The sequence below is a fragment of the Cnephaeus nilssonii genome (assembly GCF_951640355.1).
Source record: "Cnephaeus nilssonii genome assembly, chromosome: 2".
Classification (NCBI taxonomy): domain Eukaryota; kingdom Metazoa; phylum Chordata; class Mammalia; order Chiroptera; family Vespertilionidae; genus Cnephaeus; species Cnephaeus nilssonii.
In genome coordinates this window covers 22,150,804-22,178,337 of record NC_137073.1, presented here as the reverse complement: position 1 = coordinate 22,178,337, position 27,534 = coordinate 22,150,804, and the positions used below count along the sequence as shown (strand labels likewise).

At 51.7% G+C, this 27,534-nt stretch overlaps 2 protein-coding genes across 5 annotated transcripts in view; one reads left to right on the top strand and one right to left on the bottom strand.

The window, feature by feature from the left end:
- Window positions 1-544: 544 nt before the first annotated feature.
- On the top strand, window positions 545-14,182 carry DEXI (Dexi homolog). The gene is made up of 2 exons (XM_079795419.1): window positions 545-1,458; window positions 13,526-14,182. Exon 1 carries the CDS (start codon window positions 1,028-1,030, stop codon window positions 1,313-1,315), a length of 288 nt encoding a protein of 95 aa, XP_079651545.1. The 5' UTR covers window positions 545-1,027; the 3' UTR covers window positions 1,316-1,458; window positions 13,526-14,182.
- A 4,710-nt stretch (window positions 14,183-18,892) lies between these two features.
- The window catches only part of CIITA (class II major histocompatibility complex transactivator), a gene marked incomplete at both ends in the record, with an annotated part of 48,210 nt that continues 39,568 nt past the window's right edge, over window positions 18,893-27,534 (bottom strand). For all 4 annotated transcript variants that reach the window (XM_079759592.1, XM_079759593.1, XM_079759594.1 and 1 more), the window contains 6 exons: window positions 18,893-18,968; window positions 19,981-20,064; window positions 20,241-20,324; window positions 23,056-23,142; window positions 25,130-25,222; window positions 25,806-25,886. In XM_079759592.1, coding sequence (XP_079615718.1) covers window positions 18,893-18,968; window positions 19,981-20,064; window positions 20,241-20,324; window positions 23,056-23,142; window positions 25,130-25,222; window positions 25,806-25,886 — 505 coding nt within the window. The remainder of the gene's footprint in view (window positions 18,969-19,980; window positions 20,065-20,240; window positions 20,325-23,055; window positions 23,143-25,129; window positions 25,223-25,805; window positions 25,887-27,534) is intronic.

Here is a 27,534-nt window from a genome sequence, read left to right as displayed (position 1 = left end):
TGCAACCCTACTGGCTAAAGGTCCGACCTGCCTGGAGATCTCTTTACTCAGGTGTCCCTGAACACTACAATGCAGAACTCTCCGCAGTAGGCAGACCTTCCTGCAGCCAGAATTTGGAAACCAAGGGGACATTGGTTGCTTATCCCCATCATAAAAAACTGGCCCTTTGAGAAAGTTCAAGATTTTCACTATTAAAGTCCACCACCCCTCCCCTACCCCGCCTCCTTTTTCATCTGGTAAACTGAGTCCCAAAAAGGCGTGGCGTCCTATTCAAGTCCATCAGGGTGCAGAGAGAGCTCGCGGTTTCCTTCAGCTTTTGTCGCCTCTAAGTTTGAATTGTGTCGGGTTTCTTTCCAGTCCCCCTGCTCCGAGAGGGATTCAAAGAAGCGAATTGGATTTGAGATCAAGGCGGAGTCCAGAACCAGGAAAGCAACTCAGAGGCCAGCGCCCCCAGGCACAGGGCTGACAAGTACCCGCCCCCAGACAGCTCGGGCCAATGAGCGCGGACAGGGGGCGGCCGGCCAATGAGCGCGGGGTCTCTCTGGAGGCGGAGCTCGGAACGCGACCAGCAGGGCGACGCGGCGGCGGCTGCAGCCATGGGCGCTGAGCCGGAGGAGGCACAAATGGGGCTCGAGGAACTGCCGGGCCGACCTGGAGAGGCTGCCTCCGGGACTGGCCCTCGACGCTGAGCCGCGGTGGGCTCCCCGCCGGCTCTGCGAGGGTCCGTGATTGCGAGCGGGGCTCATCGGAGGAGCCAGATAGCCACCGGGCACTTCGGGGGGCCCGCCTGGCCGCGGAGCGAATCGAGAGGGCTGTGTGGGCACATCGGGGGGTACGGGGACCCCCTCCACGCACGTTTCGGAGGCCGGGCGCGTCCCCAGGTTTCACCGCCGGAAACCAGCGCCGCCTCGGTCGAGCCGCAGGGCGTCCCTGGATGGCTGAGCTGCCCCCTCGCCGGCCGCCCGGGCGCCGCAGCGGCTGAGCTCGCTGGGATCTCCGGGCCGCTGCCGCCCTCGTCGTCCCCTGCATGCCCAGTGCCCGGGTCGCGGCCCACCTGGACGTGCTGGGCCCCCTGAGCCCCTACGTGCCTCCGCCGCTGCTGCCCTCTATGTTCTACGTGGGCCTATTCTTCGTCAATGTGCTGATCCTATACTACGCCTTCCTCATGGAGTACATCGTCCTCAACGTGGGCCTCGTCTTCCTGCCCGAGGACATGGACCAGGCGCTCGTGGACCTCGGCGTGCTCTCCGACCCGGGCTTGGGCCTCTACGATGCCGACTCGGAGCTCGACGTCTTCGATGGTTACTTGGAGTAGGCCTCGCTCCCCCGCCGCCCCCCACAACCCGCAACCTTCCACCCGGACCAGCCGCCCAGAACATGCCGCTGCTGCTGGTTGAGGGCACCGTTTGGCCTGGGATGGGACCTCCAGGACGAGGTCCTCTCCGGCCTCCGAGGCCTGTAAGTGCCCTCTGTGCGGGATGAGGACGGATTGGGGCACTGGGGAGGAAGAGGGAGGCCTCCCCAAGCCGGACACACACCCCTCCCCCAGGCTCCTGATTCATTCCTCCATCCACCTCCTCCTCCAGGTCTGTTTGGATGTCAGGAATGGCTGGACTCCTTAGGCCCTTAGTTGGGGGTTGGAAGGCTTCCCCTAAGGAAGGTGACAGCTGTTGAAGAGGGGAAGGGAGGCAGGGCCTAAGTAGTGTTTGGGTTAGCCATGCTGCCAACTGCCACAACGTATGGGAAAAATCCTTTGCACCCAAATCCATTGGAGGCAGAACTGTCAGCTCCTCCCCCTATCCTCAGTCTAGCTTGAAGATGACCTTGATTTGCGGGGGGGATTCTCACTAGTCCTGGAAGGATAAAGACCTGGAGTGTCCCAAAAGGTAGGAAGCCAGGCACTGGTTACCTTTGTCTTGTGGCCTCTTGGAGCCTGAGAGCAAGGGCTTCTGGCTGGGGTTTTAAGAGGAGAAACCTCCTTTAGCAAAGAACCTTGTACTTTTGGCCTTGGGTTTGCTGCTGACTTGGAGTCAGGTTTCAGGGTGAAACTGCAAGGGCTGCCAGTTTCACAAGCTGCCTTCATGGAGCAGGTGGGGAGGGAGGACGGGGACAGGACAGGGACGGAGCTGGGACTTTGCCTGCGTGTTTGCAAGGCCTCAAGGGGCTCTTGGGCATGCAGAAGAAACCACAGGATCATTGCACTAAGGTGTTCAAGTCCTGCCTCGGGGCTGCAACCTGGTAGCTGTGTCCAGCCCCACATGCTTGCTGGTGGGAGAGAAATGAAAATCCAGAAAGGAGAAAATCTTGGCCAAAGTAACACATCAAGGGAGAGAGGCAGATAAATAAAAAGAAAAGAAACAAACAAAACAACACACACACAAAAGGAAGAGAGGCAGCTGGACGAGATGGGAGAGACAGGCAGACTGTTGGGTCTGGTGAGCGTTCACAGGGCATGTAGGGACTCCTTGGCTGGAGCCCCTCAGCTGGCCAGTGCTGGAGTGTCACTAGGCACAGGGTCTGAGCTGCAAAGGAAGAGGGATACTGAGGCATTGGGCAAGGGCTTCTTTTGGAAAACAGACACTAATGCCACTCACCCCTAGCAGGCTGAATTAACACCTCAGGTGACTTAGGGTGGGGCAGAAGCTACTGCCAGTAATGGGGGTGGGGGTGGGCGGGGAGGAGGCAGGAGCTCCCTGAGGGGTTAACAGTGAGATTTTTTTTGAAGACAGCTTTATTTGAGCTACTCTCTATAACTGCCCAGTCTGCCTGCCTTCCATCCATCCATCCATCCTTTCTTTTATTGAACAAATGTGTACTGAGTATCTACTGTGCCTGGTGGATGAACACGATGAACAAGACAGACTTAGCCCCAGCCCTCTTGTCTTGGTAAGAAGGACGAGCAGGTTCCCAAACAAGATAATCAGATTTTTTTTGAGAGCTATGAAGGCAGGTAAGGACATGGGCATCTGTATTGTGCTCACAGCTGTTTCCTCAGCACTTAGAATAGCACCTAGCATCTAGTAGGTGCTCAATAAATGTCTACCTTGTAAGTGACACAGAAGAATAGAGATGGGCTGCTTCAGATGGAGGTGTCACAGAAGGCCCTTCTGAGCTCTAAATTGATAGGAGCCGGACACGAAGACCTGGAGAAGAGCCATCCGGGCAGAGGAACTGCCAGTGCCAAGGCCGTCGGGCGGAGAGAGTTGGTTCTTCCAACAACTAAAAGGAGGCTGTTGTGGCAGGAGAGCAGCCCCAGGAGAGGTCAGTGGGGTGGGCGGTAGCCGGACTGTGTGGGACTTGGAGGCCACAGCCATGAGCAATGGGAAGCCACCAGTAGGGATGACACATTTCCACTTCACATTCTGCAAAGATGCCTTAGGCCAGTGGTCGGCAAACTCATTAGTCAACAGAGCCAAATATCAACAGTACAACGATTGAAATTTCTTTTGCGAGCCAAATTTTTTAAACTTAAACTTCTTCTAACGCCACTTCTTCAAAATAGACTCGCCCAGGCCGTGGTATTTTGTGGAAGAGCCACACTCAAGGGGCCAAAGAGCCGCATGTGGCTCGCGAGCCGCAGTTTGCCGACCACGGGCTTAGGCTCTTGTGGGCAAAATGAGTTATAGGGGCAAGTGTGGAAACAGGATAGCCAGTTAGAAGCTGTTCAGTTGCTCGGGCCAGAGGTGTCCAAGGCTAGGATGAGGCAAGGTTAGTAAAGATGGAGAAACACAAATAGACCAAGAACACCTTTGGAAGGTGGAACTATGGAATCCATTCAAAGCCTGTACTGAGTATTGATCATCTATACTGGTTCCACGCCCTTTGTGTATTCACTGATTGAGTCATTCAGCAAATGTTAACCCTGCCTGCTCTCCTGCGAGGCTCCAGGATCCCCAGATGAATCCCTGCCCCCAAGCCAAGTGCTTGACTTTCAGACAGTGTCATTTGGAGAAGACTGTCTTATTTTATCTCTTCAGCACATCAACAGAAACACTTCCCCTTGCAAATGAAAACATTGGCATACTCTGAACCAAAAACCGAAGCCCAAATGCTTTGACATACTTTTTAGCAAACACTGTTTGAGCAGAAACACAGGAAGTGTGTCTCAAGGACACCCTTGCAAAGCTTTCAAAGTGACAGAGCTGGACCCTGGGAAATAGGGAGGCCAGGGGCGGTGGGAAATACCTGTGCCTGGAGAAATGGTGGAAGTCACGCACATTATTCCTCCTTCTCCACTCCCAAATCCAAACCAAGGTGGTCTTGGCCCCAAGGACTGGGGAAGCCCAGACTTGGGTGGGTGAGGGGTGGCTAGAAGCAGGAAAAGCCTTTGGGGAAGATAAAGATGATCTGACGGCACCCCATCTCCAGGCTCCTTTCCATAAGCAGAGGAACACCAGTGGTCAAATCTTACTCTTCTCACTCATTCTCACGTGGACACAGTCTCATGAAACACTGACTAAGGGTGAGGGGCATGCCAAGCAGTGGGGGAAAGGGTGGATCTCAAGATGAAAAGATTCACTCACTTTTGCTCCCTCTCTTTCTTTTTTCTCTTTATGTGAGTACCTGCATAATTCAGGTCCTCAAACATTTGTGGAGAACTTATGAAGGAGGCTGTATTAGGGTCAAACACCCCAGATTCAGATGCTCTGGGCTCAAATCCCAACCCTCATTGTGACTTTGGGCGTGCTACATACCTCCCTGCATGTCCGATTCCTCTTCTATAAAGCAGAGATAATGAAAATTGACCTCCTTGTGAGGATTAAATGAGATATTTGTAAAGCTCTTAAACCTTCCTGTGATATATTAAAAGTAAACACTTACTATCATTAACAGATATAATGGAAAGTGTGTACACTCAGGCCCTTGAATATATAAACCTGCACATATACCCACTGGTAATTTAGATTCCCTGATGAGCGACGGAGGACTGGCTGGCTGAGCGATGGGCAGGTCCAGGACTAGACTACAGGGATAGACTTCTTACTCTGCCATCTAGGTCTGGGACCCTCAGGAGTCCTTGCCCATTGTGCTGTGCCCTCCAAAGGCCACCAGATCTGGAGCCCGGAGAGCCACAGCTCTGTGGTTTTCCTGGAGTGTTAATCATAGCCCAGGAGCAGGGGGAATAGGGCGTCAGTCCCAGGAGAAAGGGCCACTGCGGCTGGCTGGCCTGGGAGCTGAGGAGAGTCCCAGCGTCCTAGCAGCTCTGGTGTGGAGGCAGCTCGGCTGGATTGATTTGTCCTGATTCTTGATGAAAGCCCACGGGGCTGCCAGCCCTCTTGGCACACAGGAAGGGCCGAGGGAAAGGAGCCTCACTGCACTGGGAATGGAGAGACTTGAGCATGCAGCTGCCAGTCACGTGCCTGGCGGACTCAGCTTTGGAGCTAAGGGTAACCAGACCCAGCGGTCAACTTATTACAGGGTTTCTCAGGCTTCAGTGTCCTACTGGGTGCTGCAACTACTCTTTCGTGATCTACCTGCCCTGCTCCCTCATGCCAATCTGTGGCCTGTGCCATTAGCAGAAGACACAGGCAGCTGGCATACCACTACTATGCTCAGAAACCCAAACCTTTTGGGGGGCATGGGCATGATAGAGTCATGTCCTGGGAGATCCCCCAGGCAGCTGGAGGAGCTCCAGGCAGGGGTCTGGTCTGACAGGAAACTAGGTCAGAAGTTGTGACTGTTACCCAGACAAGAGACGGGCGATGTTGATGAGGGGAGGCACGTGTATCCGTAGGCCTGCTGACTCTCCAGCTCTGTCCTGACACGATGCTTATCTGGAAGGGCGCTGTGCACAGGATGCATTGGTTTGGTTTGGTTTTTTATAATTCTCACCCGAAGATATTTTTCCATTGATATTTAGAGAGCGTGGAAGGGAGAAGGAGAGACAGAGAAACACCATCCGCCTCTCAGCGCTCTGCCACCTCTATGGCACCTCTATGAGAGAGACACATCGATTGGTTGCCTCCCGCATGCCCCTGACCAGGGCCGGAAGCCTGCAACCGAGGTACATGCCCTTGACCAGAATTGAACCTGGGACTCTTCAGTCCACAGGCTGATGCTCTGTCTACTGAGCCAAACTGGCTAGGGCAGGATACATTGGTTTTGGCTGAACCTTTAGACCTAGAAAACTCCCAGTATCTGTTTCAAGACAGCTGAGATGCCGGAGGTCCTGCTCCCTTGACTCTGTTACACAAACTAGATTTCGTCCAAGGGAACACCCTCACAGGCCTTGTGTCTGCTCTGTTGAACCAAGAAATCTAAGCGCTCCTCTTGACCATTTGTTTTCCTGGTTAATCTGCTGACTCTCTTCCTCCCCCACCCCACCCCAGCAGGGGCTTAGTTTGCTTTTGGGAAACCAAGATCACAATAAAAGGGACAGGCATCATTATCCCCATCACAGAAATAAACGGAGGCCCAGAAAGGAAATAAGGGCTAAGGGAACAAAGCTGAGTAAGAGCTGAGCCTCTCTACCCAGTGCTGTGGGGGTGTGGGGTGCAGGGGCCTCCAGGGAGGGCTCTGACTTCTGACCCTTACCCTTAGAGCACTAGTCCGGACTCTGCCAGACCTGCCTCATGTACTCATTCCTTTTTTCTGAGTTTTTGCTTTTAAATAAAACTTTTTAAATTTACAATTATATAAAAGTCATAGGAAGAATACAAAGAATTTCCACCCAAATTCACCAATTGTACCGATTAACGTTTTGCAACATTTGCTCATGTGCTCACTAGGTATGTGTACCTGTATATGTGTATAATTATGTTTCTGAGTCATTTGAAAATAGATTGCAGATGTTATGTTCCTTTGCTCCTAAATATTTCAGTGTGAATTTCCTGAGAATAAGGACACTTACTTATAGAACCACAGTACAATGGTCAACATCAGCTAATTTCACAATCCTAGGAAATGGATACAATCTTAGGACCAATCTAATTTATGCCTTTATTCAAATTTCATCAATAGTCCCAATAGTGTACTTTCACAGTAAAAAGGTTGAGGGGAGTGGGGGGAGTTGAGGTCCAGGATCCAATCCCAGAGCAGCCCTTTGCATTTATTGTTGTGTCTCATGTGCCTTCTTCAGTCAGGGACAGGTCCTCAGTCTATCTCTCATGACATTGACATCTGTGTAGAATGTCTCACTTTGGGTTTGTCCAGTGCTTACTCGAGATTAGATTCAGATGATGAATTTTTGGCAGGAACACCACAGAGAAGTGAGAGTGTTTTTTCTGATTGCAGCATATGAGAAGACACGTAACACCTCTCTGCCCCATTGCTGGTGATGTGAACCTTGATCACTTGGCCAAGGTGGTGTCTGCCAGTTCTTTCCACTGTAAAGTTACTATTTCTCCCTTTATAATTTATAGTTTGTGATTAAGTCTACTAGTTTTAATGCTTCGTTTTTAAAAAATATTTTCATGTGAATTTTTAAAGAAGAATGTTTATATCACTGAAAAGAGAAAACCAGCATCACTTGGCATGGATAAAAACAGGAAGTGCCAAAGTCATTAACTTCTGGCCAAATAGTAAGGCCAGCTAAAGGTGCAGGACCTCTGGCCTGCTCTTTGTTAAAAAGGCAGATTAGCAACAGTCAGGTGATAAGATACTCCAGCTCCAGAGTGGAACTTTCTCCTCAAAGTAATCAAGGGTCGATCTAGAACCAAAGTGAATCGCTTGCTCACCTCATGTGACTCGGTGTTACTTAAGGCCATCTCCATGTGCCCCCTAAAATTGTGGCTTAGAGACTTTGCAGTCAGATTGGGGTTTAAATCCCAGCTCCACCAACACCTTGGACAAGTGATTCACCTCCTCGGGCCTCAGTTTCCTTCTCTGTGAACTGGGGATGATAGCATCTGCTGCCGGGCTTGTGCACAGTAGATGAGATGGGGAAGGAAGGACTCTGCCAGTTCTTAATAAATGATGCTGTCAGTGTTGATGGTGTGGCACACCCAGAGGGGGCTTGGCCCAGGAAGCCTTCCCCTTTCCTTGGCTCTCTTACTCTTGGGAGGGTATGTCAGTGTGGGCAACCTTTGAAGCAGCCCAAGGCTGATAACTGATACCCTCGAAGCCCTCATCCCTTGCCCCAGTCCTGGGGTGGCTGGGAGCTGGTTCCAGTCCCTTACATCCAGAAGGCATAGGAATCCTGGAATTCCTTCCTGGCACCGACTTGGTGGTGAGATGGTTAAAAATAACCGCCCCTCCCACATCCATAGCTTCCCCAGAGCATCACCCCGTGAAGCAGGCAGGGCAGGGCTCATTAACTTCATTATGCAGGAAGGACACTGAGGCTTAGGGAGGTTCAGTGACTCACCCCAGCTGCCAAGCTATCAGGTGGCTAAGGTGGGCCTCCCAGCCACACTTCTGGTGCTTCCCCAGTGAGGTCGCCTGTCCAGCGTCCCTGGAGGCAGCAAGTACACTGAAGCAGAGTGCCATCCGCCTCTCAGCGCTCTGCCACCTCTATGGCACCTACTACTTCTCCCTTTGGACCAGAGAAGCCAGGCCCAGGCTTGCCTTTGCAGGCCAGGGGTATCTAGCTAGAATTCCTAGTTTCGTTTCCATTATGTTTACTTTTAGCACCGCCTCATGTTTATGACAAATGATACCAATTTTTATTCATGATAATGGCATAAAGGTTCCTTTTAAATTTTTGTAGTTAAGAAAAGAGGTGTGTTGCACTAGCTGGTTTGGCTCAGTGGATAGAGCATCAGCCCGGCTTCGATTCCTGTCAAGGGCACGTACCTTGGTTGCAGGTTCCCCAGCCCTGGTCGGGGTCCATGCAGGAGGCAACCAATCAATGAGTCTCTCTCACATCAATGTTTCTCTCTGTCTTTCCCTCTCCCTCCCACTCTTTCTAAAAATCAATGGGAAAATATCCTCGGGTGAGGATTAACAAAAGAAAAGAGGTGTGTTGATTGAAAATACTAAATAAAGAGCAGTCCAGGTGGTTCTTGGGCGTGGCAGGACTTGTGAAGGTGTTGGGCAGGTGCCGCCCTACAGAAGGCCTCACGGAATCTTGGACACTGACCAAATGGAAACACGTTCTGGACAAAGAATCTTCACAAGCCCCACGGCTGATGAGCATCAATAGCTGACATATGAGCCAGAGTCCACATTTGAAAAGCTGACTTCCATCAGAGACATGAGCCAGGCAGCCAGGCAGCTTCTCCTTTCCCGTCCCCTTCTGGCCACACACTTGCCAACTAGACAAGGCGGAGGCCCTCCTGCTGCACAGCCTGTCCCAGAGACCACAGTGGAGACACTGGGCAAATCATACTTGGATGACCTCACTGGTGACACCATCACTTCGATTGGTTGTTTGATACATGGACAAAAAGCAACGAGTAGCTCTAGCCGGTTTGGCTCAGTGGATAGAGTGTTGGCCTGCGGATTGAAAAGTCCCGAGTTCGATTCCGGTCAAGGGCACATGCTGGGTTGTGGGCTCGATCCCCAGTAGGGGATGTGCAGGAGGCAGCCAATTAATGATTCTCTTTTATTATTGATGTTTCTATATCTCCCTCTCCCTCTCTGAAATCAATAAAAATTTTAAAAAGCAACGAGTAATGGGTTTCCAACAGGCAAGGTCTTTGGAGAAGGAGAAGAGCTGCTTTCAGAAGGCCCAGCGTTGAGGGGGCCCCTCCTGGTGGTTTCTAGCTGGGAACAGGTGGGGACAAGGAGAGGAACCAGCACGTACCCGGCCTCCTGTGTGCTGGGTAGGGCAGGCATTCCACCCACACGATTTCATGTGATCCTCACCACAAACAGCCCAAAGAGGTAGGCACTGTTGTCTTCCTTTCAGATGAGGAAATAGGCTCAGAGAAATTAGGTGATTTGCCTGAGGTCGCACAGCTAAGAAGGGAGAGCCAGAATTACCCGGTAGGGCACAACTACAAAAAAGAATCCCCTTTCAGTATGTCCAGAGCATCGTTCCACCAGCACCCTTAAGATACACAGGCCATTTCCTCACTTAAGCCCTATCCTCAAGCTGGGATATTGGTGCTTAAAATGGATTAAGTGCCCAACTATCATTCTAATGAAAAGCGAGTCAGCCACTCACTCCCTCTGTCCACCTCTGAGGAGTGGCCTGGAATGAGGTTACAGTTTCAGAAAGAAAGAAAAACAGCCAATGGCTAATGAATTGTCTCATGTTCTAATGATGTTAGCCATTGCTTGGATTCTCTAAGCTGCAGCCCGGGATGGGTTTCAGCTGCGGCTTTTTTGTTTGTTTGTTTTTTAATCCTCAACTGAGGATATTTTTTCCATTGCTTTTCAGAGAGGGAAGGAGAGGGAGAGAGAAACACATTGATTAGTTGCTTCTGCACGCACCCTGATGGGGGAGGGAGGGCAGAGAGCAAACCTGAAACTCAGGTACATGTCGTTGACCGAACCCACGACCCTTCAGTGTATGGGCTGACACTTTGAACACTGAGCAGCACTGGCCAGGGCTCAGCTAGGGCTTTTGATGCCTTGGAGGAAAGAGCTGAACTAAAGATGCTGAGAGGAATTAAGACTTTGGGGTCATACCAAGGAGGTTCAAATCCTGGCTCTGCTGTATGGCCTTGCACAATTTCCTTAACCTCTCTGAGCCCCATCTGAAATTCAGGAATGATGGTCCTCCTTGGCCCCACCTCCTAGGGTTGTTTTGAGGAATAAGTTAAGACATGAGTTAAAGCAGATAGTACAAGGTGAGTGTAAAGCGCTTGATCAAGGTCAGCTGTTCTCATTCTGGGTTTTGCTGTGAGACCAGACTTGCAAGTCAGAGGAGCAAGGGATTGGTCTTTAACAGCCACAGTGGGTGGCCCAGATGAGAGGTCCCAGGAAATCTTCCAGCCATGGATACAGAGGCCTGGGACGATGTCTCTGTGCTTAACTTGCTGTGTGACCTTAGGGCAGGTCACCACCCTCTCTGGGCCCCTTCATTCTCTGTGGACTGAGAGGAACTAACTTGGATCAATATCTCCCAAACCTCACATGACACCTTCAACACTTCGTCCTGTTGCCTGAACTATTATTTATGTAGTTGTTTTCTTTAAACTGGCTCCCTAAATTTTTAAAGTGAAATTAATGTGCTGGGTAAAGAGGAACTTGATGTTACTATCAGAAATGGAAAATTGGCATCACTTGCCATAAATAGAAAGTGACCCTATAGATAAACACCATGGAAACAGAAGAGCTAGTGAATTCCTGCCGAGCCAGCTCCTGCGAGGCCCTGTATTAGCACAGGACAGAGGTGCTCCAGGCTGCCTGACAGGCTCTGGGACTTGACAGTTGGTTGTGGTCACAAGGACTGGGAAAGGAGTGAGTCTATTCCATGGGGTTCTGTGTTCTCTAACACCCCATCCCCACAAGTCTGAAATAGGCTCAAGCATGATCCCCTGCCTTGGAGGTGGCCGCAGTGAGCCCAGTAAGGGAATCTGAAGGAAGAATCCTGCTCCGGGTTCATGGGCACCAGGTTCTCAGGAGCACCCCCATAGGAACCCCAAAGGTTACTCGGAGGAGGGAGGTCAACAGGAGGTGGACTCCTGGCAGGCTGAGGCGGGGAGGGGACCTGTTAACACCTCTCTACAGGGCCAAGAGCTCTGATGCTGATGCTTTGGCTGTGGCCCCGGTTCCCCTTCCCACCTGTCAGGTCTAGTGGGGAGGTGGGCTGAGGCCCGAGGACTCAAAGACTTACCAGTGTCATTAGTGGAAGCCGGGGAAGGTCTCTGAGCCGTGGAAGGATGTGTCCCCAGCCGGCCTCTAGGAGGTGAATCTGGCAGAGAACACAAGAAACTTGAACAAGTTGGCCCCTGCTACCCTCTCCAGCCTTGTCTCCCCCCTGGCCTGCCTTCTACCCCGCCCCCACCCCGTGCCAAACTACAGGAGGTTCCAAGACCTGCTGTGCCCTGGTCACCTGCCCTCCACCTGGCATGCCTTTTGTGCACAGCCTTTCCCGGTCATCCCCCGTGCATCCTCCTGTTGTTGGGTATATTACCTTGGGCTGAAATTGTTCACTATATTGTGTCAAAGGCAGGAGCTGCACTCTTCATGGGGTCCCTGGCACCCAGCTCAGGACCTGGCACACGGGTGGTACAGGGTTTGGTAGTCTTTGAGATCTGTGGGACAAAGCCCTGGAGAGGTGGGCATCCTTACACCCTCTCTTAGTGTCTCTACCTGTAAAGTGGAATCGTCATAGTATATAACTCCTGGGGTTGTTAGGAGGGTGGAGTGAAATCACCTGTGTAAGGCTCCATCGCAGGTGTGCTCTCCTATGAGCAGACCAGGGATCAAGATTCAAGTGCAAGTCGTTTGTTTGGGAGGTGATCCTAGCACCGTGGTCGGCAAATTGCGGCTCGCGAGCCACATGCGGCTCTTTGGCCCCTTGAGTGTGGCTCTTCCACAAAATACCACGGCCTGGGCGAGTCTATTTTGAAGAAGTGGCGTTAGAAGTTTAAGTTTAAAAAATTTGGCTCTCAAAAGAAATTTCAATCGTTGTACTGTTGATATTTGGCTCTGTTGACTAATGAGTTTGCCGACCACTGTCCTAGCACTTGCTGGCAGCCTCCACCTGCAGGAGATGCATGGTTCTCAGTGGAAGCAGTTCTGCCCCCTTGGGTGGTCTTTGGAAATGGAGCAAGGGGGCGTTTTTGTTGTTACTGTACCTGGGGATGCTGCTGGCAGTTAGTGGTCAGCGGCCAGAGATGCTACTAACATCCTGCAATGCCCAGAACAGCCCTCCAACACTGGAGAATCATCTGCCCCAACCGTCAATAGTGCCCTGATGAACAAGACGTGTTCGGTGTCTAACAGAAGTTTTATATGATGCTAGATGACGTTTTCAGAAGGAATAGTCTGAACTGGCAAAGATGAGACTCCGAACTGGGGCCGGGGATGGGCATGGGAGTATGAGACACTGCAGACACACTGGCACCAGCTGGACAGAGAGAAGGGCAAGGGGAGTAGGGACCTTCGAGGGGCCTGGCAGTGGGGATGATGCTGTGTCCTGGGAGAAAGAGCTAAGTGGGGCTGCTGAGTACCTTGGCTGTGGCCACAGCCTTCCTGTAGGCTGTGAAGCACTTATGGGCAAGGTGGGAGGTACTGCCAAGCCCCGCCCACTACCCAGAGCTCGCTCAGCTGCCCTGGAGCTCATGTCAGCTGGCAGACTCTTGGGTGACCACTGCATGGGCTGCCCTCTCTCAGGCACCAGGATTCCCTCCCTCCTTCCCAATAACGGACAGTCTTCCTCCCCCACGTAAAATTGCACTGGTTCTTCAGCCCAGGGTCCTTAGAAATCAGGCAAATTCATTAAAAGAAGTTTTAAATAAGTTACCGGAAAACACTCCCAGCCCAGTCCCCTCCCTGCTGCCACAAGCCTGGCATACCAGGGCTCACCTCTGGGGCTTCTGGTGGTTCCCTGAGCGCGAGGAGTAGAAGGAAGACTTCCCTGGCCCGCCAGGAGCCTCCGGAGGCCTGGTGGGTGGGTCCAGAGCCCCATCGAAGGGGCGGCAGTTGGTGCTTCCATGTTGGTAACGCCCTTTTTTTTCTCTCTTGTTAGGCCTGCTCCCTTCAAAAGTTCTGTGCCAACAGAGAGGTTCCCGTGCAGACCCAGGACAGTGGGATGGAGAGGTGGAGACTGAGTGCCGAGGCCGGGAAGGCATCTGTCCCCCTCCCCAAAGGGAGAAGGCGGGCTTGTCCGAAGACCTCTCCCGCCTGCAGCATTGCGCACATGGCCTTGCCTTGGCTTCCGGCCTTCCGCATCGCGATGGATGTTTACAGGAACCCAGCCAGAGTATGCCTCCCTGCTCTTTATCCCCGGCTGCACCTGCTGCCCGCACTTAACTTTCAAGAGGACACTTCAAACCGCGGACACACACACAGAAGCGACAGGCAACTCGGGCTGATGCCCGCGGAGCCCTGAGCCCGACTGGGTTTGGCCCAGGCTGATCTTAGCGGCAGCGACTGTTTCAGGGAATGGCTCCGAAGGAGAAGAGGCAGGGAAGGTGTCGGGGCTGAGGGCAAGGCTTTGACTTATTCATTTGAAGTTGCTTCTCCATCAAGTTGCCAAAACTGATCCATCGCGCCTGGGGAGGCCATGTTGCTCCTCTGGCCAGAATTATTTTTAGAAAATGTGAGTGGTTTGAATACTGGACTTTGATAAACCTGTAAAAGCAATACTTAGGAGGCTGACTTCTTTCAATTAAAAAAAAATGTATGCAACTTCAATCCCTGCGGACCTGCCTTTTTTCTTTTTTTTTTTTTTTCTTTGAGATTTGGGAAAGGAATTCATAAGCAGAAAACCTCATATTTGACAAAGGGCAAAAGAGTCAGGGCCTCCCAAGTTGGAGATCTAGCCAGGTGTGGAGTCTGCCCAAACGGCTGGCGTGGGAGGCCCAGACCAGTCCCCTCCCTGCTCCCACAAGCCTGGCATACCAGGGCTGACCTTTGGGGTGTGGTGGCACAGGCCTGGTGGCCAAGCTGGAAATTGGGCCCAAATCCCCAAGAATCAGAGGTGTGGTATTCGCTGGGCACACAGTAGAACCCAGTGAAGATAAGGGAAGGAGGGAGGGAGGGAGGGAGGGAGGGAGGGAGGGAGGGAGGGAGGGAGGGAGGGAGGGAAGGAGGGAGGGAGGGAGAAACGAATGAGTGAAATGGCGCCCACTTGCCTCCAGTTTCATGAAAACAAACAGCATAATTCTCTCCAGCTGGCAGAGCACCTGCTGCTTTTCAAAGCACCTTCCCCTGTGCCCCACGTTAAACCAGCTACAGATGATCAGCTCCATCTTACAGGGGAGCAGACTGAGGTGTGGGGGACAAAGGTCCAGCAGGACTCAAGAGAAAGGACAGCGTCAGCACCACTTGTCTTCATGCGATTCTAAGAAAGGGGTGCTAAGGAATGTGCACAGAGACGTTGGGGAGGCCCAGGGTGAGCGTGTGAAAGGAGACATCGGGAGAGGCCTACGGGGAAATGAGGGTTTAAAAGATGCAAGCACTTGAGGCCTGACCAGTGTGGCTCAGTGGTTGAGCATCGACCTATGAACCAGGAGGTCACAGTTCGATTCCCGGTCAGGGCACACAATGATTCTCATTAATGTTTCTATCTCTCCCTCTCCCTTCCTCTCTGAAACCGATAAAAATATATATTTTTTTAAAAAAAAGATGCATGTACTTGAAATCCACTAAACATGAGATTGTGCCATCAATATATAGTGTGATTCCAGACAGCACGTGCCCAGATTCCTGTGAGCATCACCTCCCGCTCCGACAGGTGGGGCTCAAGGAGCAACTCCAGTACACTGTGCCTGTGGCCACCGAGAGACCCTCCGAAGAGGTCAGAAGGCAGTCTTGCATCTTGACTACCTCCTTTCTAAGGGTGTGGCCTTAGGCAAGTATGTCTTCTGTGAAAGTCCCACTTCCTAAGGTGGTTGTGTATTAACAAAGGTGCCCCTCTGGGCTGAGATAGCTCCACCGCAGGACTCACCGCCTGGCAAGCAGACTGGGTTGCAACCTCTATTTATCCCCATGTCCAACTATACCTGGCAGCCCCGCCCAGAGATTTTTAAAATTTTACTAAAATGCAAGACTTACCAGAGCATCTTATTCACCACTGTGTACCCGGTACATATTGGTGGAATGAATAAAGCAAGGTTGTGGCGAGGCTTATTTGTTCATTCCATGAACGTTTATTGAGCACTTACTATGTGCTGGCGCTTTGCTGGGGGCAGAGGGCACAGCAATGAACAAAGCAGACAAATTGCCTGCCCTCCTGGAGCTCACATCCTAGGATAAGAGCAGACAGCACAACAAGTAAGTGTGGAAAAGATAAGCTGGTGATGAGGTTGGAGAGTGTGTGTGTGTGGTGGGGCGGGGAGCGGGTGTGTGTGACTGCTTAATGGAGTGATCTGGTACACCTTCCTAGGGAGCTGTCCTTTAAACCTAGTCCTGAGGATGAGACGAAGCCGGCCATGTGAAGAAGTAGAAACATTCCAGGCAAAGGCTGGAGTGAAACACATTCATATGTAACAAGGAGAATGAACATGGGTTGCGCTGCATGCCAAGCTCTTGCTCTCAATGTGCTAGCTCGCTGACTCTCCCATAACCCCAAAATGCAGACAGTACTGTGAGAATTTTACACGTGGGGAGACTGAGGCACAGAAGTAATCTGTACAGGTGGTGAGCTGGGCATTGAGTCCAAGCGATCTACCTCTAGAGTCTGTGCTCTGATCCCAGGTGATGGTCCCTCCTGATTAGGAAGGTGCCTGACACAAAATAAGAATCAATTCTAATATTTATTGAGCACTTAGTATGTCCCTTGCACTGTGCTAAGTGCTTTACATGTATCAACTCATTTAACAAAGGGTAGCTGTCATTTAAAATCATTACTATGAATAATTACAGCCTCTGGCCTCATTTTGTCACCTCTGAGCAGACCAAAAGCAGGGAGTACCGTAGTGCCCTCCCTGTCTGGCCAAGGGTGCGGTAGACACCTCAAACGGAGGGGTACTGGCTCGGTGCTCACCCCTGTGTCTGCACGAACGGAAGTATCTTGTGGACTCCACAAGGTCCATAAATGCAGGGAAACCCGAGGGGCAGTGCCCGAGCTATTTAAAGCCCAAACCCGGGTCAGGACACCTGATGCCCTCTGCAGCTTCGCCAAGGCGGAAGGCACCCGTCTCTCTGCAAGGATTGCCAACCAGGCAGCTGGGTCTCAACCCCTTGGCCCACCCACACCCCCCCTCCCCCGCCCAGACTCCCAGTTGCTGGGAAGAGACGAGTTTGGGCTCAGGTATCAGGGCTGTGCACTAGAGCTGAACAGACAGCTCCCACTGCTGCCAGAGCCAAGTCACCCCAAACCAGGCTTCTGACTCCGGTGACAACAACGACAGGCGAGCTGGCAGCTCTCTGGGCAGAAAGCAAACCTGCCAAGGCCCTTCCAAGCTTGCCTTGGCCGAGGCAGAATCCAGCTGGGCTGGGAACGGCTCCCAAGATGCAGGGGGGTCCAAGGCAGAGGGGAGCACTCCCTCTGTGAGGCTCACGGTGCTGCTCCCCTAATAATGAATTTTCCACCGAATCTTAGGTCGCCACAAAGAAAATCCTTTCTGAAAAGACAGGACTTGGGCCAAGGCAGACTCAGGGCGGTGTGGGGGGGTGCTTGTGTGTGTGTGTGTGTGTGTGTGTGTGTGTGTGTGCAGCGCGCGTGTGTGTGCAATGTGGGAGGGGGGGAGAATGGCAGCCCCTGTCGGACTGCACAAAGAATGTGACAGAAGAGATGCAGTGTGACTGCTAAGGCTGGGTTATAAAAAGGATTCAACTTCTCTCTGTTCTCTCTCCTCTCTTTCCCTCTGTCCCCCCACCCTCTTCCTTTTCGGGTGGCCACCCTACAACCTAGCCACCTCGCTATGAGGAGACCCAAACTAGCCCACATGGAGAGGGCCCCCGCCGACCCTTCCTTAGAGGAACCCAGGTCCCCAGCCACCAGCCAGCACCGAGTGAACGAGCCTTCAGCTGACCCCAGCTGACACCGAGTGGGGCAGAGACGAGCCCTGCCCAGCGACAGGCGTGTGAGCAGAATGAGTGTGTGTTGTTTTCAGCCACTACATTCCAGGGTGGTTTGTGATGCATTAGACCAGTGGGCACACCAACAGGGTAATCATGCTATAAACGCAAACACTGGGCCTGCCTGTGGGGTTGAATGAGTCATTTATAATGTAGTGAAGAGACACAAACGAAGGCAAAAAGGCAGGTATGGCTCCAGTGGCCCCCGCCCCGCCCCTCCATTAGTGTGCCATCCGTTGTTTCCAGCTAAGGTCCAGTGCGTCTGGCCTGGCCTGGCCTGGCCTGGCCTGGGCCTAGGCCAACAGGTTTTGTGCAAACAGTGAGTCCCACAGACAGAGAGCAGCTGCCTCAGAGTCCGTCGCAGTTTGGATCCGGCTCCCCTCTGGTGCCCTCCAAGCGCCGAGCGTGCCCTGCTAGGACAGCAGCCTGGAGAAGGGCTTTCTCCCCAGCCTGGCGGGGACGTGCGGAGGCGGAGCTGTGCTGCCTCAGTTCCTCTCTCTGGCCTGGCCACGACTTCTGGAGCGTCCCACAGAAAATGCGCCAGGGCTCCTGGGTGGACGGCAGCTGCCACCAGGCACCCACCTGTCTGCCAGGGCTGCAGCGGCTGCGTAGGGCTGACATCAACCTGGGCCCCAAAGGAGCCTGGAGCCGGGCCTGGGTCTGTCCAGGTAGCAGGCCATGGGTCCTTTCCGTAGCCGGCAGGGCTGGGTCTCGGGACCCCGAGGCTCTTAGGATATGACCTGAGAAGAGCTGTGTCCACAGATAACCAGTTCAAGGTCCAGCGTGGCCCGTGTCCTCGGAGAAGGGTCTGTGGGAGGTCTGGAGAAGCGGTAGGTCAGGAAGCTTTAGGACACATGGAGAGAGTGTTGTCGAGACTGGGGACAGAAGGGATGGTGGGAAGGGAGACGAGACAGAGGGTTTGGAGGGGGACCTCACAGGTCGGAGGAGCAGGGAGGTGGGAGGACAGTCACCTGCCAGCGAGAGGCAGGAAACGCACAGAGCAAGTCAGGACTATCCGAGACATGGGGCCGCCAACAGGCTGACACAGCAGCACACAGGGCTTGGGAGTCCCCGAAGGAACATCTTCCCAGTGCTAATGCTGTGGGGTGTGGACGGCCCAGTCTCTAAGCCTGACCACAGGAGGGTCCTCCGGGCTCAAGCTACAAAACCTTTAGGACACCTCCACCGAGACCAGCGCAGAGGCGGGGAGGCCCTAGATGGTGTATGGTCCAGGGGTGGTCGCCCACATCCCACCTGCTGTCCTGTCCACTTTTTATGGATTCTGCCTTCCCAGGGTGCTGACCCCAGGGGCCCTGTGGTGCTCCCCTCACAAACCCTCCCCAGTTACCTTGTCCCAGGCACAGTGGCGTCATCGCAGGCTGATCCGGGAGTCCAGCTGCTGCAGGTGTTCCTGGACACCAAAGGGGATGGTGGGCGTCCACATCCTGCAACGGGGCATGGGACACAGAGGCCAGGTTAGAGGAGAGAGCGTGACCTGGAGCCCCCAACACAGCCGCTCCCAAATCACTCCTCTCATCAGCCTGGGACCTTGGGGACTTCCCAGCTGGCAAAACCAGACCAAGGGGTATAGGGACAGCAGAGGCCCAGGAACCCCAAAACCCCTTTCTTTAGACCTGGTTCTGATGCTGACTGGCTGTATGACCTCAAAATCATTGGTTAAACTCTGTGCCTTATTCTTCTCAGCTGTAAAATGGGTCTACACTGAGTGGCCAGATTATTATGATCTCTGAACGCATAATAATCTGGCCACTCAGTGTATATCCTATATAATAAAAGGCTAATATGCAAATTGTCCCCTTGACCAGGAGTTCGACCAGCAAGCAGGACAGCCAACCGCCCATGTCCCCTCCCCCTGGCCAGGCTGGCCAGACCCCACCCACCCATGCACGAATTCATGCACCAGGCCTCATATATATATATACATACACACACACACACACACACACACATACTGAGTGGCCAGATTATTATGCATTCAGAGATCATAATAATCTGACCACGCAGTGTATATGATACACCTTATCCCTCTTAGAAGATATGAGTGCTTATGTACATGAACGTGCTTTGAACGCATATAAAGTACCAGTATTGGACATTAGACATCATGGTGACATAATAAAAAGTTTGAGCCATATGAAATTGCCAATTTTGTAGGTGAACATGGTTTATACAGGCAATTTCATATTATTCAACCCAACATATTAAGCATTTTCATTTACCAAATAGTGTTCTAACTGCTTTATAAGTCTTGACTAATTTAAACCTCACAAAACTGCTTGGGGGCAAATATTATTACCACTGCCCTTTGACAGATGAAGAAGCTGAGGCCAGAGGGGTGAAGTGTCCTGCTTGCCCAAGGCCACACGTTGGTGGCAGGCAGAGCAGGATTTGCGCTCAGGACTCACGGAACCACCCAGCTGGGCCACTGAGACTTACGCCAGTGTCTCCACATTAGGGCACTTCCTCAGGCTGGCCGCGAGCTGCTGGGCCCCGGCGGCTGTGAACTTGTTGTACTGGACACTGGGGAGAGAAACCCATCCTGGGGCCTGGCTCTCAGGACCATCCCGCCCCAGCCCAAGGCCACCACCACACTCTCGACAACCAGACCGCAGCCCAGTCCTCCTGGTGATGCCAGAGGGAACCCGTCTCCGCAGGCCCTCACGGCGACCACCCCCTGCCCAGGTTCCCATACTCACTCCAGCACCCGCAGGGACACCATGTCCGGAAGCACGTGAGCCAGGCTCTTGGCTCCCACGTCACAGATGCAGTTATTGTACAAGCTGCCGGAAACAGAAGACAGGCACGGGCTGGGTGCAGGGGTTCAGGGCCCAGGGGGATCCACACCCAGCTGGGATTACTGCCCCACTTTACAAGGGGCAAACTGAGGCCCAGAGAGATGAAGCCACTTCTCCATGCTCATACAGTGAGTCCGGGAAGCAGCAGGACTAAGAAGTGGTAGCTTTCATGCTGAGACTTCAGGAGTTCAAATCCCAACTCTGCCATCTGCTGCCTATGTGACTTTTGGAAAATTAACTTCTCTGTGGCTCAGTTTGCTCCTCCATAAAATGGGCATGATAGAGTCATTGTGAGGAGGAGTAAATGAGTTAATGCTGGTAAAACATAGAACAGGCCCAGCATGTGGAATGAACTAAGTGTTAGCTGTGGTTATTTCACCCCCGGGATGGGTAGTGAGGCTTAAATGAGTTACTGTAGAAGGTATGACCAGCACTGAGGATAAAGGGGCGAGAAAAGCCCAGTCGCTGGGCTGGCTCAGGTTTCTGTGGTGTATTCACAGTCACCATCTGCAGTGTTGAAAATAGCACGACGGATGTCACTGATGCTGACTTAAGCTGTACACTCATTACTAAGCATCCTTTTAACAAGCCAGCTACCGCTGTGGTTCTAATCTCAAGGCCATGACTTTGCCACGACAGCCTCAGGGCTACACTGCAGGGCTGCATGTGAAAGCAGCAGGTCTATACTGCAGCGAAGTGGATTCAGGCTGAACTCCAGCATCCCCTGATGTCATGATTTGGCTGCTGCCAGGACAGGCACCAGGCAAGGGGCTTTGCAATCTGTGTCTGGGGTGGATCTTAGAACCCAGGAGGCCCATATTTCATTCATGCCAAGAAGCACATGTTCACATATTTGAATATTACTGAGATCAGGGTCTAATAATCAGTGGGGTGTCATAATCTGCAGTGTTTTGTCCTCTGAAAGGTGTCTTACAACAAACAGCATCTTAGATTCCATGATATGAGGTTTCTTTAAGCATCAGTCGGATCAGGTGTCACCTCCATAGGCCCCGCCTGCTTCTTCATTTACAGTAGAAAAATCCCAAACCCCCTCCTCACCTACAAGGGTTTCTTTGCATGACCTGGCCTCCACTGACCTCTCCCACCTTATCCCTCTGTCCCTCATTCACTGTATCCAACCACAGTGGCCCTCCTGGCGCTCAAAGACCCAACCTCTTTCCTACCTCAGGGCCTTTGGGTCTGCAGTTCCCTCTTCTTGGAATGCTTTTCTCCTAAAGCGGCCCATGGAAGGGGAATGGTCACCTCCTCACAGGTTTCCTGACCTCTGTGGTGAATTCATTATTCCCTGTTGTAACCCCTGGGCCTCTGACAGTTTCCTTCCCAGCATAAATCACTATTTTATTTTAAAATATTTTATTTGTGCATATGCTTACTTGCTTATGTAAGAAACTTGAAAGCAAGAACCACATCTGTTTTGCTCGTAGTTGTTTCTCTAGCTCCTAGCACAGGCTGGCCCATGGTTGATGTTAGAAAAATTAGATGCCCTGCACAACTCACTAGGGTGCCAATCACACAGACTAGGAGTTGCACAGTACACAACCTACACAGCTGAACCCAGAGGTCCTGAATGGAAGGATAAAGAATGGATACATCGATAACGCGACCAACCAGATGCCATTTCCCCTGGGAATTTGACTCTGGCTGTCCTTGGCATGGGATGAGGGCTGGGGAAGGAGAGGGAAGTTCCTCCCAGCCTGGGGAGGGAGGAGAGCTGGCAATGCTGAGCTGAATGACTGGGGCTCTGGTCCAAGCTCTCAGTTCCCTCACCAGGGTCCAGGCTGGAAGCAATCAAAAGCAAGAGGTGCTATGCCAAGGTCCACCAGAAGGTGGCAGTATAGGCACTGACTGGTGTATGAGTGACAAGAACCAGCCAAGGCTGAGGGTGGTCAGCCTTCTAGAAATCAACACTCCTCTTGCCCCTGTCTCGTCCTCCCTTCCCACCATCCCTTCTGTCCCCAGTCTCGACAACACTCTCTCCATGTGTCCTAAAGCTTCCTGACCCACCCCTTCTCCAGACCTCCCACAGACCCTTCTCCGAGGACACGGGCCACGCTGGACCTTGAACTGGTTATCTGTGGACACGGCTCTTCTCAGGTCATATCCTAAGAGCCTCGGGGTCCCGGGACCCAGCCCTGCCGGCTACGGAAAGGACCCATGGCCTGCTACCTGGACAGACCCAGGCCCGGCTCAGTGGTTGAGCATGTACCCATGAACCAGGAGGTCACGGTTCGATTCCTTGATCCCCAGTAGGAGTCATGCAGGAGGCAGCTGATCAATGATTCTCTCTCATCATTGATGTTTCTATCTCTCTCTCTCCCTCTCCCTTCCTCTCTCTGAAATTAAAATAAAAATAAAAAGACTCTAGAAAAAGCTTAGTCCTCCATCTCCTGGGGAAGAGAACCAATATTTATTGTGCCCCAGGGCCCAGCATTGCACCAAACGCTTTCCATAGGACATTGGGATGGTACCCATTTTCCAGGTGAAGAAACAGAGGCATTGACCAACCAGGGGTTTGTGTTCATATTGGATTTTAGATGAGTTCCATGCCCCCCCCCCCCCCGAAGTTGTGCAACTCTGACACAGCAGAACAGCCTGTAGTGACTGCCTCCAGGGTTCCAATGTGGGACTTCGTAGCTGGTACAAAGGGGGCTCTCTGCCCTCCCCCGGCCCGCCAGCTCAGCAGGGCCCCACTCACCTCAGCCTGAGGAGGGATGCAGCCAGTGAGGGCAGGGCCTTGGCGAGCTTGCAGGCGCCCACGTCAGTGATGCTGTTCTGGGACAAGCTGCAGGGACACAGCAAGAAGGCCAACTTTGTACACCCTTCCCCCCTACCTGCCTTCCCTGGGACAGAACTGAGAAACTCTCGCTTCTGCACAGGGTGGCCCAGAGCAGCTAAGACAGGACAATGACCTTAAGGAGAGCTGTGGGTAATCAACTGAATGGCACAGTGGGTACACTGGTGGTAACTGTTAATCAATAAAAGGATACTGTTAGGCCCTGTGGCTGAGTGGGATGATGGGGGGTGAGGATGCACAAGAGAGAGTGCTTTCCTGCCCACACCTGTTTTATGATTTTACTAGTAGCCCTGGCACAAATCCGTGCACCAGTAGCTCGCCAGTAGCTCACTGCTGCCCTCCTGTAGCTCCCTCTGCCCCTCCCCATAGCTTGCTGCCCTGCCCCCTCCTGTAGCTCTCCACCGCCTACTTGTAGCTCATTGCCCCACCCTCCTGCTGATCCGTGATCCAGTTGTTATGTGGTCAGTCATTATGCTTCACAGTATAAAGACCATTTGCATATTACATCTTTATTATATAGGATAGCATCCCCTTTGAATGGCTTCTTTTTTTTTTAAGTATATCTTTATTGATTTCAGAAAGGAAGGGAGAGGTAGAGAAAGACAGAAACATCACTGATGAGAGAGAACCATTTAATCGACTGCCTCCTGCAGGCCCCCCACTGGGGATCAAGACCACAACCCAGGCCCTGGCTGGAATCGAACCCGGGACCCTTCAATCCACAGGCCTACACTCTGTCCACTGAGCCAAACTGGCTGGGGCCCCTTGGAATGACTTTTCAGCTCTGTAACTAAGTAAGTGTTCATGTTATTTGTCTGATGGTTGTGGGCTCCACAAGGCAAGGGGCCTGCTCTGTTTTTTGTTCATTACTGTATTCCTGCTGTGCTTAGAGTAATGCCAAGCACATAGTAGGTGCTTAATCAAAAGTTAAGTAGGGCAGTGAAATGAAGGAAAGAGTGGGAAGGGAAAAGAGGGAGGAATGGAGGGGGAAAGGGAAGGAGAAAAGGAGGAAGGAAGGACTAAAAGGGAAATCTGGCTTACTTGCAGTGTTACCTAGAACACTATAAATAACTTGAGAAGTCTCAGTGTCTTACAATTAAGGAAATGCCTTAAGTGAATTCTGGTGAATTCTGTGGTCATCCTAATCATGGTTATAAAGTGGGGTGTGGATAAATTTTGATGATACCATCTATGTTCAGTAAAAAGAAAAAGATCATATTGATCTTCTTGCATCATATCCATCTCCTACTTCCCACCGCACCGAATAGCTTTTGTTGTTAATCACCCAAGGATATTTTTTCCATTGATTTTTAGGGAGAGAGGAAGAGAAAGGGAAAGACAGAGAGAGAAACACTGATGTGAGAGAGACACATCAATTGGTTTCCTCCTGCAAGAGCCCTGACCAGGGGCCCGGCCAGGGAGGAGCCTGCAACCAAGAACCAAGGCACGTGCCCTTGACTGGAACTGAACCCAGAACCGTTTTGACTAGGGCCCAAAATAGTTAAAAATAATAATAATTATATATATACTATTTTGATAATGTTTTACTGATAAATCCTAATCTATCTCTCCTATTTCACCTCCAGGGTAATTTTCTGTCACTAAACATTGTTTACTTTTATTACTATATACTTTAAAATTATGGCTTTATCTGTTTGCTTGTTTATTGTGTCTTGCACTAGAAGACTCCTGAGGTCAGGAATGTTGCCTGTTTTGTTTAAAGCTGGATCTCTAGGGCCTAGAACGGAGCCTGCACACATTAGGTGCTCCTTAAATATTTGTTGATTAAATTAAGAAATGATTGGGTGCATGAATGATTACATAAAGGAATGAATGAGTGAAAGGACGAATGAAGAAATGGATGGATGAATGATTATGTGGATGAATGATTGGATGGATAAGTGAATGAAAGAATAAAAAAGCCAGCCTGCCTTGAGGGAAAATGGAGCAATAAGGGCAGGCCCAGCCCACTTACTTGAGCGTCTCCAGAGCCTTCAGCCGAGGGAAGGTGGCTGAGAGCTGCGCGACACCCTCGTCCCCGATCTTGTTCTCGCTCAGCGAGTCCAGGCTGCAGGTGAAATCACATGGGGGGCCATCAGCCAGTACCCTGGAAGTCACCTGACGTTTCTCCTCCCTCCAACCCATCTGGGGCCTCCTCCCATCCCCCTCCCCTGGACACACCATAGCAGATATCTATCTGCTCCTGAGCTTTTGAGAGGGAGTCTTCATCACCCAGGGGCACCAACTGGCCAGCCAGGCGACAAGGTTCTAGCTCTCAAAGGACCCGAATCCCTATTTTGCTTCCTGGGCGCCTTCACATGTTTGGGCAACTTCCTGGCAACCTCTTGGGCCTCGATTGTACCGTGGGATCCTGCTCTCTGACCCTGCTTCTCTGTGGGCTGCTGGGAGCAACATGTGAGGGGAAGAGTTTCAAAGGTCATAAAAGGATTCGACTTAAAATAAAAAGGGGAAGGGGGTGGAATTCCCATCTGTTGTCGCTTCCCTGCCGTGGGGTCATCTGGTCACTCACACCAGCCCAATAAAGGAAGCTGTAGGACAAAGAGACAAACTCACACAAACTTACACAAACAGGGGCAGGGTTTGGGGACTCCCAAGCCTGAGTCACGGAGGGCTCTGGGGTCGGTACTCACTCCAGATGCTGGAGGGAGGAGAAGGCCTCCAGGATCCTCACCAGTTTGGGGAAAGCCTGGGGGCCCGAGACAGGGCCCAGCCTAGGAAGCAAAGAGCAGAGGTAAGACCCTGAAACAGTCATGGTCCCTCAATTCAGCCTCAGGGTGGGGTACAGACAGGGCACAGAAGGCAGGCCCGTCTGAGGCCTCCTCCTCTACCCTGACTTCCCTCCCCCCAGTCCCACCAAGTGGGACCCCAAATCTGCTCTAGGAAGATTTCAAAGCCCCTCAAGTGGCCAGCTGGCGGCTCCCCAGCTTTCATCTGGGTGGGTTCTCACTCCTGCTTACATCTGCATGCACCCTTCTCCTGCCTTGGCCTGGTTCCCAAATGCTGGCTTGAGCACCACTACCAGCCCCAAGAAAGATGGTTTGCTTATTTTCATTTTAATAACAAATAGAAGAGTTTCTTGAGCACCTATTATGTGCCAGGAACACAGCGTGTCCTTCACTCGGACTAGATCTCATTTAATTCCACAATGACTCTGAGCTAAGAGCAATTCTTGTCCCCATTTTACAGGTGAGGAACTAGAGGCACAGGGAGATTAGCTAACTCACACAAGGCCACATAGCCTGGACTGTCATTTAGACTAGACTTTGAGAGAATGAGAAAAATAAAGACAATGGAGGGCTGTTTGGTTTTTAAAATATGGTAAACATAGAACAGTCCTTTATTCTGAAATTATATTCGTTGGACTTCTTTGCCATTAAAATGTTCATTCTTTGATAAAATGATGGTGCCAGCAGGGGTTATTTTGCTTGTTTGGATGAATTATACTTGATAAAAATTAAGATGGTAACTGCACATAGCCACTCAAATTCCCTCTGAAATATTGTGTCTTTGAAACCCCAAAGTTTGGGAACCACTAGCCTCCGAGAAAGGCCAGGAGATAGGAGTCCATAATCTGATTTGAATCAAGGACCTGACACTTCCCTTCCCTGGGGCCTTTTGGGCAAATCCTTTCACCTCTGCACCTCAGTGTCCTAAAAGTTAGCTCTAACCTTATGAGGTTTTTAGGATTAAGGAATTCATTCATCAAATATTGATTATTTGCCTCCTGGGTGCCAGGCCCATAGAGCCCGTCACAGAGACAGCTGTGAACAAACCAGGCAAAAATCCTTGCCCTTGTGGAGCTGAAATTCCAGTGGGTAAGACAGATAATCAAAGATATTGGTATGCCCAGCAGGAGTGGCTCAGTGGTTGAGTGTTGACCTATGAACCAGGAGGTCACGGTTTGAGTCCCCAGTAGGGGGTGTGCGGGAGGCAGCCAATCAAAGATTCATCATTAATGTTTCTATTTTCCTCTCCCTTCCTCTCTGAAATCAATGAAAATATATATATTTTAAAAATATTGGCATACTATCTGGTGTGGGGGACAATACATGATGTGGGGTGGAATTTTACTTTTAAAAATGGGGGTCAGTAATCAATAAAGAAAAAAAAATGGGGGTCAGAAAAGGCCTCGCTCAGTGAGAACCAGAAGACAGTGAGGGCGCCGGCCATGTAGCTGTCTGGGGAAAAGTGTCCTGGGCAGAAGGCACAGCCAATGCAAAGACCCAGAGGCCAGGCCATGCTTAGTAAGGTTGAAAACCAGCAAGAACCCCATGTGGCCGGAGTGGAGTGAGCAAGGGAGGGAGTGTAGGAGGTTAGGTGAAGAGGTAAGTGAGCGCTGAATCAGTGAAGAACCCTGTC